The sequence below is a fragment of the Balaenoptera acutorostrata genome, chromosome 1, assembly GCF_949987535.1.
Source record: "Balaenoptera acutorostrata chromosome 1, mBalAcu1.1, whole genome shotgun sequence".
NCBI classification, from domain to species: Eukaryota; Metazoa; Chordata; class Mammalia; order Artiodactyla; family Balaenopteridae; genus Balaenoptera; species Balaenoptera acutorostrata.
In genome coordinates, this window is record NC_080064.1 from 106,928,408 (window position 1) to 106,943,530 (window position 15,123).

The 15,123-nt window shown below is 42.1% G+C and overlaps 1 protein-coding gene across 1 annotated transcript in view; it reads right to left on the reverse strand.

Moving 5' to 3' along the window:
- The window catches only part of NOTCH2 (notch receptor 2), a 179,067-nt gene extending 165,089 nt beyond the window's left edge, over window positions 1-13,978 (reverse strand). The window contains exon 1 of the mRNA XM_028163310.2: window positions 13,631-13,978. Coding sequence (XP_028019111.2) covers window positions 13,631-13,703 — 73 coding nt within the window. The 5' untranslated portion in view covers window positions 13,704-13,978. The remainder of the gene's footprint in view (window positions 1-13,630) is intronic.
- Window positions 13,979-15,123: the final 1,145 nt, after the last annotated feature.

Here is a 15,123-nt window from a genome sequence, read left to right on the forward strand (position 1 = left end):
TAGGAGTTGGGCCATTGCTCTTGAGAGCAGGCTTCTGAGGAGCTCATAGCTGTGGCCCATTCTGGCTTAAAGACATCCTTAATGGGAACTCCGCTCTTCTCAACCCAAATTCAGTCTGCTTGTCCTGATGATAGAAATCAACTGAGAGAAGCCCAGGGCCATTAGTCAACTAAAATCAACCCATTTATTCAGAAAATACAAATGATTCCTAACAGCTGGCTCCTACATTCAGAGAACCTATGAGGAAAAACATGCATTTTCAGTGTACTAGAATGAGTAAGGGTTATGGAGACAAATAGACCAAAACAATCAGTCAATCAATCAATCAATTCCAAACCTGCCACTTACTAACTGCATTATCCTGAGCATGTTACAGGTCTCAGTTTCCCCTACTCCCCATCTCAAAGGGTTGTTGTGAGGCGTAATCGTGTGAATGTACAGAAAGTGCCACGGCTGACTGCAGAGGCCCTAGAGCCAGAGGTCTGAATCCTGGCTCCATCCCTCACTAACCACATGATTGGCCCCAACACCCAAAGCTGTGAATCTAAGCTCCTATTTCCTTACCTGTAATATAGCTAATTACTGTCTACCCCAAAGGATAGCCACGCGAATTAAATGAGGAAATATATGTAAAGCCCCTAGGAGAAGGACTGACACATAGTAAGAATTAAGCAATTTTTTTAAAAGAGCTGAGGTTTTAAAAGTCAAACCACAAGTTTAAGTCCCAGCTCTGTCACTTATTATCTAGGGCTAAACAATGGTATACAAGCCAACTAACCCCTCAGAGGCTCAGTTTCAACCAAGATTTTGTAAAGATTAAAGGAGGCAGTTGTGTAAGAGTGTTCTGTAAACTCTGCATTGCTATGTAAATGTTAGGGTTGTTTTACGTTTTATGTTAATTGTATCGAGTGGTCCTTTCAAATACTATCTTCATCTTTAAAATGGAAAAACTGAGGCAGAGAAATTTTAAGCCATAGAGGGAAGGCTGATAATCCCAAAAGTAGGATGGAGAAAAGGATTGGGCCAAAATAAATTCAGATCATGACAAAGCAGAAAAGTAATAAGCCTTCAAGAGGAAAGATGAGAATAAACATCCATTAACCTATGTTTTTAATCAGCAACTTCACCTGCTGATTAAGCCTCTCAGTGCACAGTCCAGGCGTAAGAATTCTCTAATTTCCTCCCAGAAACAGTATTAGACTTCAGGGTGAGAAAGAGCTTCACTATCAAGCCTCTTTCCCATCCGTAAGTTAATTTTGTGGCTGGGGCAAAGACCAGGGGACACAAACTGGAATCTCACTCTAACTGGCTTTCTCTTAACCACACCTTAAAAAAAAAAAAAAGAAGTTGCAATCTTTCAGAGAGGTTTCCTTCTTTGGTTGGTCAGAAATGTCCTTGTTCCCCAGGTCTCCTCATGCTAAATATGGTAATAGCTGGCAAACAAACAGCCCAGTAAATTCCAATGATACTTAAGAAAGCATTAATATTGCCTGAAATTACTCTGAATCAAACACTTAAGACCTACAGGGCTGCCACATAGAGCAGTTCAGCTGGAACTCTTATGCCAAAAGCAGCAGGATGCCTTAAGAACATACAAGCTTGAAAAAAAAAAGCAATCTACTCTTCTTTATTGCAACATTCTTCAGCAACAACACTGATCTCCTACCCACTGTGCACACAGCACTGCACTGGGCAGTGGGAGGCTGGAGGGAGAAATCTAAGAAACAGGTGGTGTTCGTGGGGTGCCAAAACAACAGGTTGATTCAGTCAGTTCTGTCCCACAACTAATCAATTTGGTGAAGGGAGAGGGGAAGGAATCTTAGTCATCCTGTTGGCCGACCAAACTGACTGGCTAGACCATTGCACAATTATCAATTAGGCCAAAATGTCAGATTTAATAGTGCATATTAGCCCTGCCTAATGGGATGTTACACACTTCCAAGATCTTGGATATCTCAGAAAACAACACAGAAGCAGATTACCCTCTACCCACCCAAAATCACATATCAGGCTCCAGAATACACTGTTTTTTTTTTCCAGTATCTTTTTATAAGGTATTAAAGTAAATGTGCATTTTCTGGGCACATACAACTGACAGCTTGTTGATTTATGATACAGTCAGATTAGAATTTTAAAGTAATTACAGAAAATACCAGTTAACAAATACATAGAAAATTGACCAAGCACGTTAGAAATCAAAGGATTTTTTAAAAAACTATCAAATAAATTTTTGATATCAATATTGGTAGCAATTTGATATTATGTAGTTTAACGTGTCCATACATGTTTTGACACATTTAAGATAGACAAAGAGATAATACCTTTAATATTTAAAGAAATATTTTAAATCAGTAACCAAAAACTAAATACCTTGATGAATAAAAGACACAATATACCAAAATAAATAAATAAAAAGAAAAGGCAATACAAATGGCCACTGACCATATGAAAAACATTCAACATCATTACAAGCAGACAGACCAATTAAGATGAGGTAGCATTTACCACTTATCCAATTGGTAAAGAGTTGTAAAAATAAAAACTAGTGTTGACAATGGCTGGAAACACTGAGAGTCTCATATTCTGCTGATAGAAGTATAACTTGGTCAAACTGTATGGAAGGAAATTTGGCAGTGTGTATCAAAAGCCACACAAAGATCCATGCTCTTTAATACAATAATTTGACTTCTTGGAATTTATGTTAAGAAAATAAATATTCCTATCAAGATTTACATATAAGAATGTTCAGGGCTTCCCTGGTGGCGCAGTGGTTGAGAATCTGCCTACTAATGCAGGGGACACGGGTTCGAGCCCTAGTCTGGGAAGATCCCACATGCCGCGGAGCAACTAGGCCCGTGAGCCACAACTACTGAGCCTGCGCGTCTGGAGCCTGTGCTCCGCAACAAGAGAGGCCGCGATAGTGAGAGGCCCGCGCACCGCGATGAAGAGTGGCCCCTGCTTGCCGCAACTAGAGAAAGCCCTAGCACAGAAACGAAGACTCAACATAGCAATCAATCTATCAATCAATTTAAAAAAAAAGACTCCTCATTTCCTCCTCTTCCCCTTAAAAAAAAAAAAAAGTTCATCACAGCATTATTTACAAATTATGAAAATTGGAAACTAAGAATAGATTTCAGTTTAAATAAAATATAACAGAATCTTCAGATAGAACAACATGCAGCCTTTAAAACCATGTTCTTAAAAAAATATTTATACACAAGAAGTATATTCAACATCTTGTAATAAACTATAATGGAAAAGAATCTGAAAACAGATTTTATATACATATATATATATATATTCTTTTTGAATCACTTTGCTGTACGCCAGAAACTAACACAATATTGTAAATCTACTATACTCAATGAAAAGGAAGAAAGAAAAAAAAGAAAGAAAGAAATATTTATATATGGGAAAATGTTCACAATATTTTAAGTGGTGCAGAAGTATATGGTAAAACTGTAATATGTTAAAGTCCTAATTATAGTAAGAGACACAGAAAAAAAACTGTATGAAATGTAACAAAATATTAAGTGTGGGTTTTGATTGGAGGTGATAGGATTATTGGAGATTTTAATTTTCTCTTATGTTTTTCTGTTTAAAAAATTCTATTTCCCAATTTTTAAAAATCACTCTCGTTGGGCTTCCCTGGTGGCGCAGTGGTTGAGAATCTGCCTGCCAATGCAGGGGACACGGGTTCGAGCCCTGGTCTGGGAAGATCCCACATGCCGCGGAGCAACTAGGCCCGTGAGCCACAACTACTGAGCCTGCGCGTCTGGAGCCTGTGCTCCGCAACAAGAGAGGCCGTGATAGTGAGAGGCCCACGCACCGCGATGAAGAGTGGCCCCCGCTTGCCACAAATAGAGAAAGCCCTCGCACAGAAACGAAGACCCAACACAGCCATAAATAATTAAATAAATAAAAATTAAACTTAAAAAAAAAAATCACTCTCTTTGAGATAGTAATTTCTCTTCTGGAAATCTAGCTTAATGGAAAAATCCTAAATAAGGAAATTTTTGTATAAAGAAGATCAGTGTCATTTATATAGAAAAAAAAAAAAAAAGATGGAGTCAAATATGCAACCAAAGCAAAGGAGAAATCACCAAAGAAAGGCAGAACAGAAAATTGTATATACATTATAAATATACAATTTTTAAAACTAAAAGTAGATAAAAAGACCAAATGATGTACACCAAAATATTAACAGTGGTTAAGACTGTGGATTTTTCTTACACTTTTCTAGACTTTTCAAAGGTCCTTAACTACCTTTAAATGTAATTACTTTAAAAACAACCCCCCCCAAAAAAAATCTTATAAAGGTGCCAGAGAAAATCAACAAAGTATAAATATGAGTTAATTACATGTAAACATAAGGAATAATTCTGTTGCTATGCAACCCTACGTTAAAATGTAACAATGTTTGTTTTCAGTTACAACCATTTTCCTTAAATCTCTTAGAAAGTTTATGTCACAGGAGCCATGACATATTGTTACTTACTTTATATAGTAACATCCAAAACTTGCATGATTTACAAATATGTTTTTTTCTCTAATAATCCTCATAAAGATTATAAAGTGCTTTAGATGTTATAATAAAGTAAATATCCTTCATGTTTCCAATTTAAAAAGATATAGCAAATAAATAAAGGCACATTCTCTGCAAAGAAAACAAAGTAAAAAGTAATAATCAAAACATACATGTCCTCAAACTTCAATGAGTCTCCACACTTTAGAGACAAACAAAAGCATGTGAAAGCAGAGAATTAAACAAAAGTTTCTTTGCAGCATACCACATTAACCATTTAGAGAAGTTAACAAATTAGCACTATCTAGTTTTCTTACTATTCATAAACTCAACAGAACATATTAGTGTATAAATAGTTCTCAATTTTTCTTATTTGAATGTTGGATAAGTATGCCAACATAGCAACCTCTCCCTGTTAGGTACTAGTTAAAACAGGCTATTTAATCTTTGAGACTTAAAAGCCTCCCAGAATCTCCTCACAAAAGAGAAATGAGAGTAAAAAGAGATGAAAAAGAAGCAAAGAACAATTTAAAAAGGCACCTGCCTCTGAACAAGGTAGTATACTTTAGAATGTAACCACAGCTTCTTGTACAACACTTTGGTCGGCAAGCAAAACTGTATTTTAAAGGGATACTATTTGTTAAAAGACAACAGAGTATTAGGGAGACAATATCTGACTGCAATCAAAATATTATCATCATGTTTTCCTTACCTCACAACATACACACACGCTTTCCTCATATGAATAAATATATGAGGGTGGGAGCGCTACCCTTAACCCAGAAACAGGTTCTGCAACACCCAGAGATGCAACCTGTCTTTGTGAGATGATGAGTCCACCTTGGCACGATGTTTGGCTGAGGCGTTCAAAGAAGCAGAGTCACTGCCAATATCCTGCAGAAGGAACTGACTTGAAGACCAGAAACTGCCCTAGAGGCCTCTGGGGAAAGTGCTCCAGTCCACTGGGAAGAGAGACACAGGCCCCTCACCGCCTGACCAGGAGAGCAAGGGCACCAGAACTGGACCATGGTAACCCGCCTGCAGTTCAAGAGTGGCAAGGGACAGTAAAATGACCCCCCAAGAGTTTGTCCAATCATCCAGGAAACCCCAAACTTTGAGGGGCTAGTAGGACAGGGTTTTGCCAAGACAAGCACAAGAGGGTGAGGGAGATGTCAGCATGATTAATCAATGCCACCTGAGGCAGCAACTCGGGGTGTGTCCACACTACACCTCAGTCATTGCCTGACTGTGATGAGAAGTTCCTTCAGCTACTGCCACTGAGAACTCGATCTTCCAAAGGAGCTCCTTCCACCTTAACTTGTCCTAGATCAGGCTCAGTCAGCATGCAAGACTGAGAACACAGCCTTCTCTCTTGCCACAAACCCACTAAGACACCACAGCAGGTGCCAAATTTATATTTACACCCCCACCAAACAAGGGGGCTTTGTCTTTTCCCCAAGTCAAGTTTTGATACTTCTGAATTCCAACAGAGAAAGAGGAGAACAGCAGACAAGCCTAGCAGGGGTGAGCTGGGGGTCGCCGTGCCCTGGTGGTCCTAGAGTTTCCTCCCTCAGACCCTACAGCTCTTAGTCACCCTGACTACAGGAAACTGCTCTCAGAGAGTGTAGATAAGTTACTAAATAACTGTACTTCATGTCCCTAATTTTGTGTGCTCATCTGTCTTGTCTCCCTGATGATGTCAGCTCCTTGGGGGCAGGACTCTATCTTCCCTTTGGTCAGTGATTCCCACACAGCTAGAAAAGTAAAATACCCTGTACTCCCTACCACATGATACTAAGGAAAACACACAAATTAAGGATGACAACACACCACAGTCCTCCCTAACACACCACTAAGACAGGAGAGCTACGCAGGTAATAAATCTTAGAGCCCATATAGCTAGGGCTCCTACTAGAGTATTATATAGAAACTTATATATTTACATATATAAGTAAATTAATACAATAATTGCTTTGCTTTGCTCATTCCTAGCTATGGCTTTTCATCCCGCCTTCTTGGCTTTACTATTCTTTTTAAAGTGACAATGTATTTTCTGCCACAAAGCTCGTCCTCCCTTCAAAAAGGAGACGAGAAAGGAAAGAACAGACCGACAGCCAACTTCCTACCACTGCCAACAAACGCTGCTGTTTGTCCCATCCAGAGGCCATGAGCATATCCTTTCAGATCTGAAGCCACTTCCTTCTTCCTATCAAGAACAGCAAGACCAAGTGTCTTTGTCAGAGGAGCACTCCTGGGCCCCTTCTTGCAGACTGCTCAGTTCTGCTCAAGAGGTCCTCCATTCCTCCTTTATTCTCCCTTCCTTATTCCACTCGCTGCAGCAGCCCAGACACCCCCCCAAAGCAGGACTGCCTGAAATGAGTGACCTTTATATCTTTTTGCACTAACATATCTGAGGGAAATCCCTGCCCCAGACATGTGTTCATAGGTTAACAAAACAGACATCCTCAAAGACAGCATCATTCACAAGGGCTGAGGACAGAATTCCTTAATGGACACCAAAAAGTCTGTGCAACTTTTAAGTATTCTGGTATCTCAGGTAACATTCTGATGGAGGGATAAGGAGGCTTCCACCAAAGTCATACATGACACACACATGGCAGTCCTAAGACTTTGGATAGATCACAAAAAACCTTTTTTTTTTTTTTTACAACAAAACAACTTTACTAGCCTTATGGGGACACCAGAGCAGCTTCCTTCTCCCTGGTGAGCTAGGCATTCCGTAAGAAGCAGGGGAAGAAAATGACCACAGGACGCAAAGCAACCCACCTCTAGCACTATCAAAGAATAAACAAACAAACCAAAAAGCCCTTGGCTTCCCTAGATTCACTCTGCAGTGATTCCAAAACTTCCCTAGTATAAGAATTACCTGGGGGCTTCCCTGGTGGCGCAGTGGTTGAGAATCTGCCTGCTAATGCAGGGGACACGGGTTCGAGTCCTGGTCTGGGAAGATCCCACATGCCGCGGAGCAACTGGGCCCGTGAGCCACAACTACTGAGCCTGCGCGTCTGGAGCCTGTGCTCCGCAACAAGAGAGGCCGCGATAGTGAGAGGCCCGCGCACCGCGATGAAGAGTGGCCCCCACTTGCTGCAACTAGAGAAAGCCCTCACACAGAAACGAAGACCCAACACAGCCATAAATAAATTAATTAATTAATTAATTAATTAATTAAAAAAAGAAAAAAAAACTCATAGCTAACATCAAAAAAAAAAAAATTACCTGGCTATTTCTTAAATATACAAATTCCCAGACACTATTCCATACTCACTGAATCAGAATCTCCAGGAGAAGACCCCAGGTATTCCTATCATAAGAGAGGTTAGGGAAACACTGCTCAACAAATGCTTCCCTCCCACAAGTGCCCCTCTGGGCAGGGAAGTATAAAACACATAGGGCTAAGGTGATTAACCCAAGCAATCACCCCAGACAGGATCATCTTCATGCTCCTCACTGAGTTTAACTCCTTCTACGGAGGGGTGGGTGTCAGTTCAGTAAAGGGTACCTTTGGATCCCTGTCACCCACAAAGGGCTCAGGACTCTTTGAGACAAATGCCTGAGAAGAATGCCAATGGGGGCAAGTCATAAGGAGGCAGATTACAACTGAATATAAAAAGATCTTTCTAAGAATTACAGCTGTCCAAATCTAGACTCATCTGCCTCCGAAGGCAGGGAGCTGTCTGTCACAAAAGGTGTTCAAGGAGAAAAAAGGTAGGCTACATCTTAACCAGGATGTTGTAAGAGGATCAGAATCAGCACGGGAAAGACAGGACAAGGTGAACTTTTTAAAGTTCCTCCCAATACATAAGTCAATAAAGAGGAAAATTTCAGCTACCCATTAATTAATAAAAAGAGATAGCATAAAAGTCTGTAGGTGGGGTCAGCCTTCAACTGATCTTTTCTCTTCAAAGGAGAAAGGAGTATAAGGACACACCCCTGACTCACCACCGCCCTCTTCCAGAATGTCCCAAAGCTGGGGAGGACAGAGCAGGAGTCCCAGGTGCTCTAACCAGGACCTGCTGCCCAGCTGACTCTGCATGCTGGGCACAGGTCAGAGAAGGGATGTGTGTGACATGGTCCCTGCCCTCAAGGAACAAATCTCATTTTGGAGATAGCTCACACTCTATGATTCTCTCAAAAATGTATTTATTATGTCTCACCGTTAGAGTTTTTTGTCAGTGGTGGTGGTTTTCAAGGGAACCCTCTTGGTGGGAAAAAACAAATACACTGAATGTAAATATCCTCTCAGTCTAGTACAAGTTTGCAATATCCAGCTCAGGATGAAAAAAAACTCAAAATAATCATCTAAACAAAGTTAGTTAATTCTAAGTTTGGGATTGACATGTACACACTACTATATTTAAAATAGATAACCCACAGGGGCCTACTGTATAGCACAGGGAACTCAGCTCAATATTCTGTAATAATCTAAATGGGAAAAGAATCTGAAAAAGAAAGGATACTTGGATGGGTATAACTGAATCACTTTGCTGTACACCTGTAATTAACACATCATTGTTAATCAACCATACTCCAATATAAAATTTTAAAAAATTTTTTAATTCTAATTTTAAGAACACTATATTCCAAGAGTCCCCAAAATGTCCAAATTACAGTAAGGTGTGGCAACTCTGGACAAAATAATAGAAATTGCTACCATAGTAATATAGTAATACAGGAAGCAGTAGAAGCAACTCAAGTGAGAGGCTGGGGATGGATGCCAGCACCTTTGAGGTTAAATTCTGAAGTAAAAGTGACCTTTATGAATTGCAGAAGTGATCAGAAAAAAAAAAGAAAGAAAGAGAGAGAGAAGAAACTACACACACACACAAACACACACACGCACACACACACACACCCCAAGAGGGAAATTCAAAATGGCAAATTTAAATAAAACATTGGTTTTTCCCCCAAATGTAAGGTAAACAATAACGCTTGCAAATACTGTCTTTTAAAAAACTGACTTGAAGTACCACAGGAGTCCAGAATAAGAAAATGACTAAAAGTAATTGTTCAATTAAACAAATATTTATTGAGTGCCAATTAGATGCCAAGGCACCATACTAGGTACAAGGGGGGGGGCATTAGAATAAACACAACTGAAAAGACACAATTCTTTTCCTCAAGAGGCACACATTAACAATAAGCACTTGAGGAAGTTCTAAGTATTTTTGTGTACATGAGCTCATTTGTACAAGAGATGGAAGTGGTGTGGAGAATGGACGAGGCACTAGGCTGAGGACCAGAAGAGAGAAATTCTAGTCTCAACTCTATAATTGGCTCAGTGATTACGAACAAAGTGCCTGAGCAAACGGAGGACCAAAGCAGTGCCCCTCCAGCAACAGCACAAGACTAATTAATAACTGACCTGGAGGAGAATTCTGGTCTTCTGGCTTCTAGTCCAGTGATCTGCCCAAAATGTAATGCATATGGTAGCCCGATAAGAAGGAAAAGTAGAGGAAAAGAAAACCCTTTGGTTTCAAGTCATTTGCAGAGAAAGGAAAGAAGAGAGAAGGAGAATAAGGAAAGGGTGGGAGTAAAATAAAAGGTTCAAGTTGCGGCATCCAGATAGAGATGTCAAGAAAAGAAGCACTTAAATAAGAACTGTACACACAGTATAAGGATAATGTAAAATCTCTGATTATATTCTCATTCAAATCATGGCTTAGAATTTTTCACTCTAAAACCGTTAAGGACCAATAGACAAACTGTCTAAAAATGATACATATGAATGAAGCTTGAAGAAAAAGAGATAAGAGAGAAGAAAGGGAGGAGGCAGTTTATAATAATATCCTGCAAATATATGAAGTCCTTCTAAAGAGACAATGTGGACCCATTGTGCCCAGATGAACAAGAAGAAATAGTATTATACTCTATAGCTTTTATGCTGGCAATTTTAAAAATCTTTGGGAGTCGGAAGGGTTAAATACTGGAATGGCTGATTAAGGTTCAGTCCATTCTGGAAATTATTAAAATTAAAAAGGAAAGACCCCATATATACACCTGAAGGCAGAATAATGAAATATCATTGAGCTCCAACCAAGGTACTGTATCAGAATCACCTATAAACCTTGAAAAATACAGAATCTCAGATCTACTGTACCAAAAGCACCCCAGCTGATTTTGATGCAGCCAGGATGTGGAGCTTTGTTCTACTGCAGTCGACAGGGTAAGGAGGAAGACCACTAGGAATGGCATCGGAGAGTGGGAACTAGATCAATGCAAATTTTGTGGGCAAAATAGAATTTCTGCGGGTGTGATATTTTTAAAATGTATTGTAAGGCTGGTCTGAAGCGTCCAAGCATATCCCACCGAATTTAAACATTTTTCTAAGGGTCCTGAAGTCAGCAACTACAGTTCAGGTGAACCGAAAGTTACTCCTCTATGCTATAAGAAGCCCACAGAAAAGGCAGTAGAGTGGGAATGGCACAGGGAGATGTCAAAAAGATGTGGTAAATATTTTTTAAAATCAAAAAATCAGGAAAAAGAAAAGAGAGACTAAAAAAAAAAAATCACTCTCCTTCATCCCTCCTCCCCAAAAAGAAATAATAACAATACAGAGAGAACAAGAAGAAAAAGGAAAATAGTTTTAGGGTAAGTTTTATCTCCATCTGAAAGAGAAAACAATTTGTGATTTTTTTAAAAGCAAGAGAAGAATTCAACTGAGAAATCATCTAGCAGGCAGCAAAACCAGGAGTCACTTCCCATTGCAAAGCAAAAGAAAACAAGGAGCAAGGGGTGGTCTTCGATAGCTGTTTAGACAATCAGACAGATGGGTTGACAGCTCCTTGCCTTAGGAACTCAGTGATGTTTAAATTAACAATTGGCCACTAGCTAAATACAGGAACACTCAAAAGTTTGGAAGGGTGTGGTATAATTGGTACCTTGGCAAAACACAATGATAATAAATTGAGAAGATTCAAGAAGCTTTCACTGTTAGACTCTGAAAAGATTCAAGATTTGTACCAATAAACAGGTTTTTTAATCCCTTCTATTTTTGTGTAGTTTAGCATCTGAAGAACACCTGTCTAAAAATCAAAATACCTAAATCCTGTCCTTTGAGCTAACACTAACACTCGACTTGTCCACCTAAAAGCTAGCTATTAAGAGCAATACCTCATCAGTGCAGAAGTATAGGTCCTAGAATGAGAGAAACTTTGTGTGTCAGAGTAATCCTATTTCTGACATCAGTCTCATCATTAAACACTTAATGTAGCAAATCGCTTTGCAAACATATTTATTATTCCCTCCAACTCTCTAAAGTAAGTGATCTCTGGTTCTCTTCCATAGATGAGGAGACAACAGACCATGAAGATTATTTACTAAAACAAGCTAATGGTAGACCAAGGATTATAACCCCAGACTAGCCCATTGTTTATACTCCTCTCTATCCTAAATTTACATTTATACTAGAGTTTTCACTCAAAGAAAAAGGAAAGGCAAAAATACTATCATATGTGTTTTGTTAAACGCTTCTGAAACAAGAGCTTTGGTTCATCATCACACAGCATCCTAGCCCACTTCTGAAATTCTGAGGGACCCAGAGGTGTATGGAATTTGAACTTTCCAAGAAAGATCTGGTTGGTGTTGAACAACCCAGCACTGTGATCAATAACCTTGATGTCTTTTAAACATCTGTGATTGGCATGTCGACTGTCTGTTAACAATGAACAAAGAGCAAAGGTTTCTGAAGCTCATCTTCATAACTCTCTCTTTGCAAAGAGACATAGATCATGTACCAGTTTTCTTGGTAAGGGTAAAAACCTTCCTTCAGATTAGGCTAGGAAAAGAAGGGGCCCCTTTCGGTTCAACAAACATGCACAAGCCACCATCCCACTGGAAGCAGAGAGTTCAAAAAAATAAATAAAACACAGCCCTGCCCTGAAAGGACTTTCTGAATACCTTTTGACTGCCATGGGTTTAATATACATTCTCTTAATTAATCCTATTAGCTGGGTAATTTCATTCCCATTTTATTGGTGAGTTCATACAACAGAGCTGGATTTGAACCCAGGATTAAAGAGCAGAGCTCCAAAACCCAAGCTCTTTCCACTAAACAGTCTGAAGAAATCTGCAATCTAAGAGTGTGGGTGGGATGGGTAAGATATGATTCGATTTCCTTTCCTTGATCCAACCCTGTTCAGAAAGACTGTTGCAAATATCCAACCATAAAGAAGCTTTCGAAGGCACCACTTTGAATTAACGTATCCACTGTTCCTCACCCGCCCCCGCCCCACCTCCAACCATGCCAAAAGAACAGCAAAAGCTGCTGCCAGGTTGGAGGAGTTGGTGATCGTCACACCACATTCCTGGGGCTGGACACAGACTCTGAAACAGCGCCCGAGCTCTGCGCCTCGGCAAGAATAACAGCAGTGGAGATTTTTAAATCATGTGGCTCAGCATGCAGCCACACCAGTTTTCCTACTGCTCCTGCCTCCACCTTTCAGAGACTCGAGCAAAACTTTACACCGGATTCATGGGGACCGTGGATTCAGAGTGTCAGAACTCAGGCGCGCCGTAAAACCCTGTCCCCATCCAAACCAAACCCACCCACTCAGACTGTGGGCCTCCTCTTAGCAAAGCTAAGTCTGGCTGTGAAGGTGTAAGCCGTTGGCCTTGGAGGCCCTGCCCCCGCTCCCTCCACGCCAGGGTCTGGCATTCCTCCGCTCAGACCATCTGCGCTCCGCGGCCGGCGATGGTTGTCCCGGGCAGCCCGCCCTTGGCTCTCCCTCGACCCCAGGAAACGCGGAGCCAGTGGGCAAAACTGCCCAACTCCCCGAACTCAAGCGCTCCAGAAAGGGAGTTTCTGAGACTTGCTGCCCGCCTCCGGCCGAGGAGGCGTGCGTGCGGCCATCGGCAGAGGGGAGCAGGAGGCGGCGAGGAGCGCGGGGGAGGGGGCGCGCCCAGGGAGGGGGGGCGATGATGTCCAAACTTTAGGAACTAAGTGGCCTCACTCCACGCCGACGGCGAGCCCGGCCTTCTCGCAGAGTGGAGGACTGAAGGGTGGGAAGGGTCGCCCCAGGTGGCCGGCCGGGCCGGAGGGGCGTGGGCCGGAGCGCAGGGGACAGCACCCCACGCCCCGATACTCACCACGCGCGGGGGCCGCGCGGCACAGCCACAGTGCCAGCAGCGCCCACAGCGGAGCGGGGCGCAGGGCGGGCATCTTCTCGGTCGCCTCCTCCTCCGCCGCCGCCGCCTGGGCAGATCCACATGGGGAGGGGGTCCCGACAGAGGAGCCCCCACTTTTTTCTCCTCTCCTCCTGCTTCTGCCGCTCACGGCCTAGCGCTGCACCCCGAAACTCGGGCTTCCGTGCCTCCACTCCCTGCACCCCAAGTCCGCCGTTCTTGGGCCGCCGCCTCAGCCGCCGCCCGAAGTTTGGCTGAAACTTTCTTGGGTGTGCAGCGAAGCAACCTCGTGTGTCCTTCCGCCTCGGCCTCCTCCTCCCACCGCAAACCCCGCCCCGCTGTCGCCGCGGCCAGGCCCCGCCGCCTTCAGCACCCAGGGGTTTCCCGCAGGAAGAAGCGCCGGCCCGGGCTGCGCGCGGAGGGATCTACTATGAGTCCTCAGACACCACTTCCAGCCTCGCCAACCCGCGTCGGCTCCCGACGCGCCTTAACTCGATCGGCGCTGGAGCGTCTCTCGGGGCCTGGCCTCAGCCGAAGGGGTGGGTGTTAGGACCCTGAACTTGAATCACTAGGGTTGTCGAGATCCTGAACTTGCCGGAGCGACAGGCATCATCCAGTGAGATAGGAATCGCCCCCACACACCCACACGTCCATCCACACACTCCCGGGCCAGCAAGAGGAATGCGGTAGAGAGGGACCAGTGCTGTCAAAGAAGGTAACGGGCCAAGACGCCAAAGTCCATTTAAAATGAACAGAGCCATCAACTGGGTTGTGTTGCACCCTTCATTCATTCATTCATTCATTCATGCAGTCAGTCAGTCAGTCATCTAGCAAATATTTCTTAAGCGCCTTACTTTGCGTAGCGGTGTGCCCGGCACAATGGACTGTTACTAAAGACGCATGATGCACAAGCTAGTTTTGAGGACTGAGACATTGCTGCTGCGGGCTGCAGGATTCAGGGAAGGCTTTCATGAAGGAGCTGGGATGAGACCAGGATCTTGAAAGGTTAGTAAAATTGGCATAGGACAAGGAGATCAGCTAAGGATATCCTATTGTAAGATGTTGATAATAGCTAAAAATCAGAAACAACCTAAATGCCCACCCTCAGAGGAATGGATGAATAACGTATGGTATATTTATAAAATGAAACACAATACAGCAATTGAAAAGACTGTATTCGTATATGTCATTAGAGATAAGTCTTAAAAATAAAAAGATAGTAAAAAAACTAATTGCAGAAGGAACTATAAAGTATACCATTTCTGTATATTTAAATGTTTTCCAAACAATACTATATATTATTTATGAATACATAATACACAGTATATGGTAGAAGACTATAACCAGAATAATGGTTACTTCCCCAGCAGGAGAGTGGAGAATGTGACCAGGTATGGGTACAAGTGGGCTTGCTATTTGTATGAGAAGAGCTGAAATAATCAAAAAGTTCGTGTGAG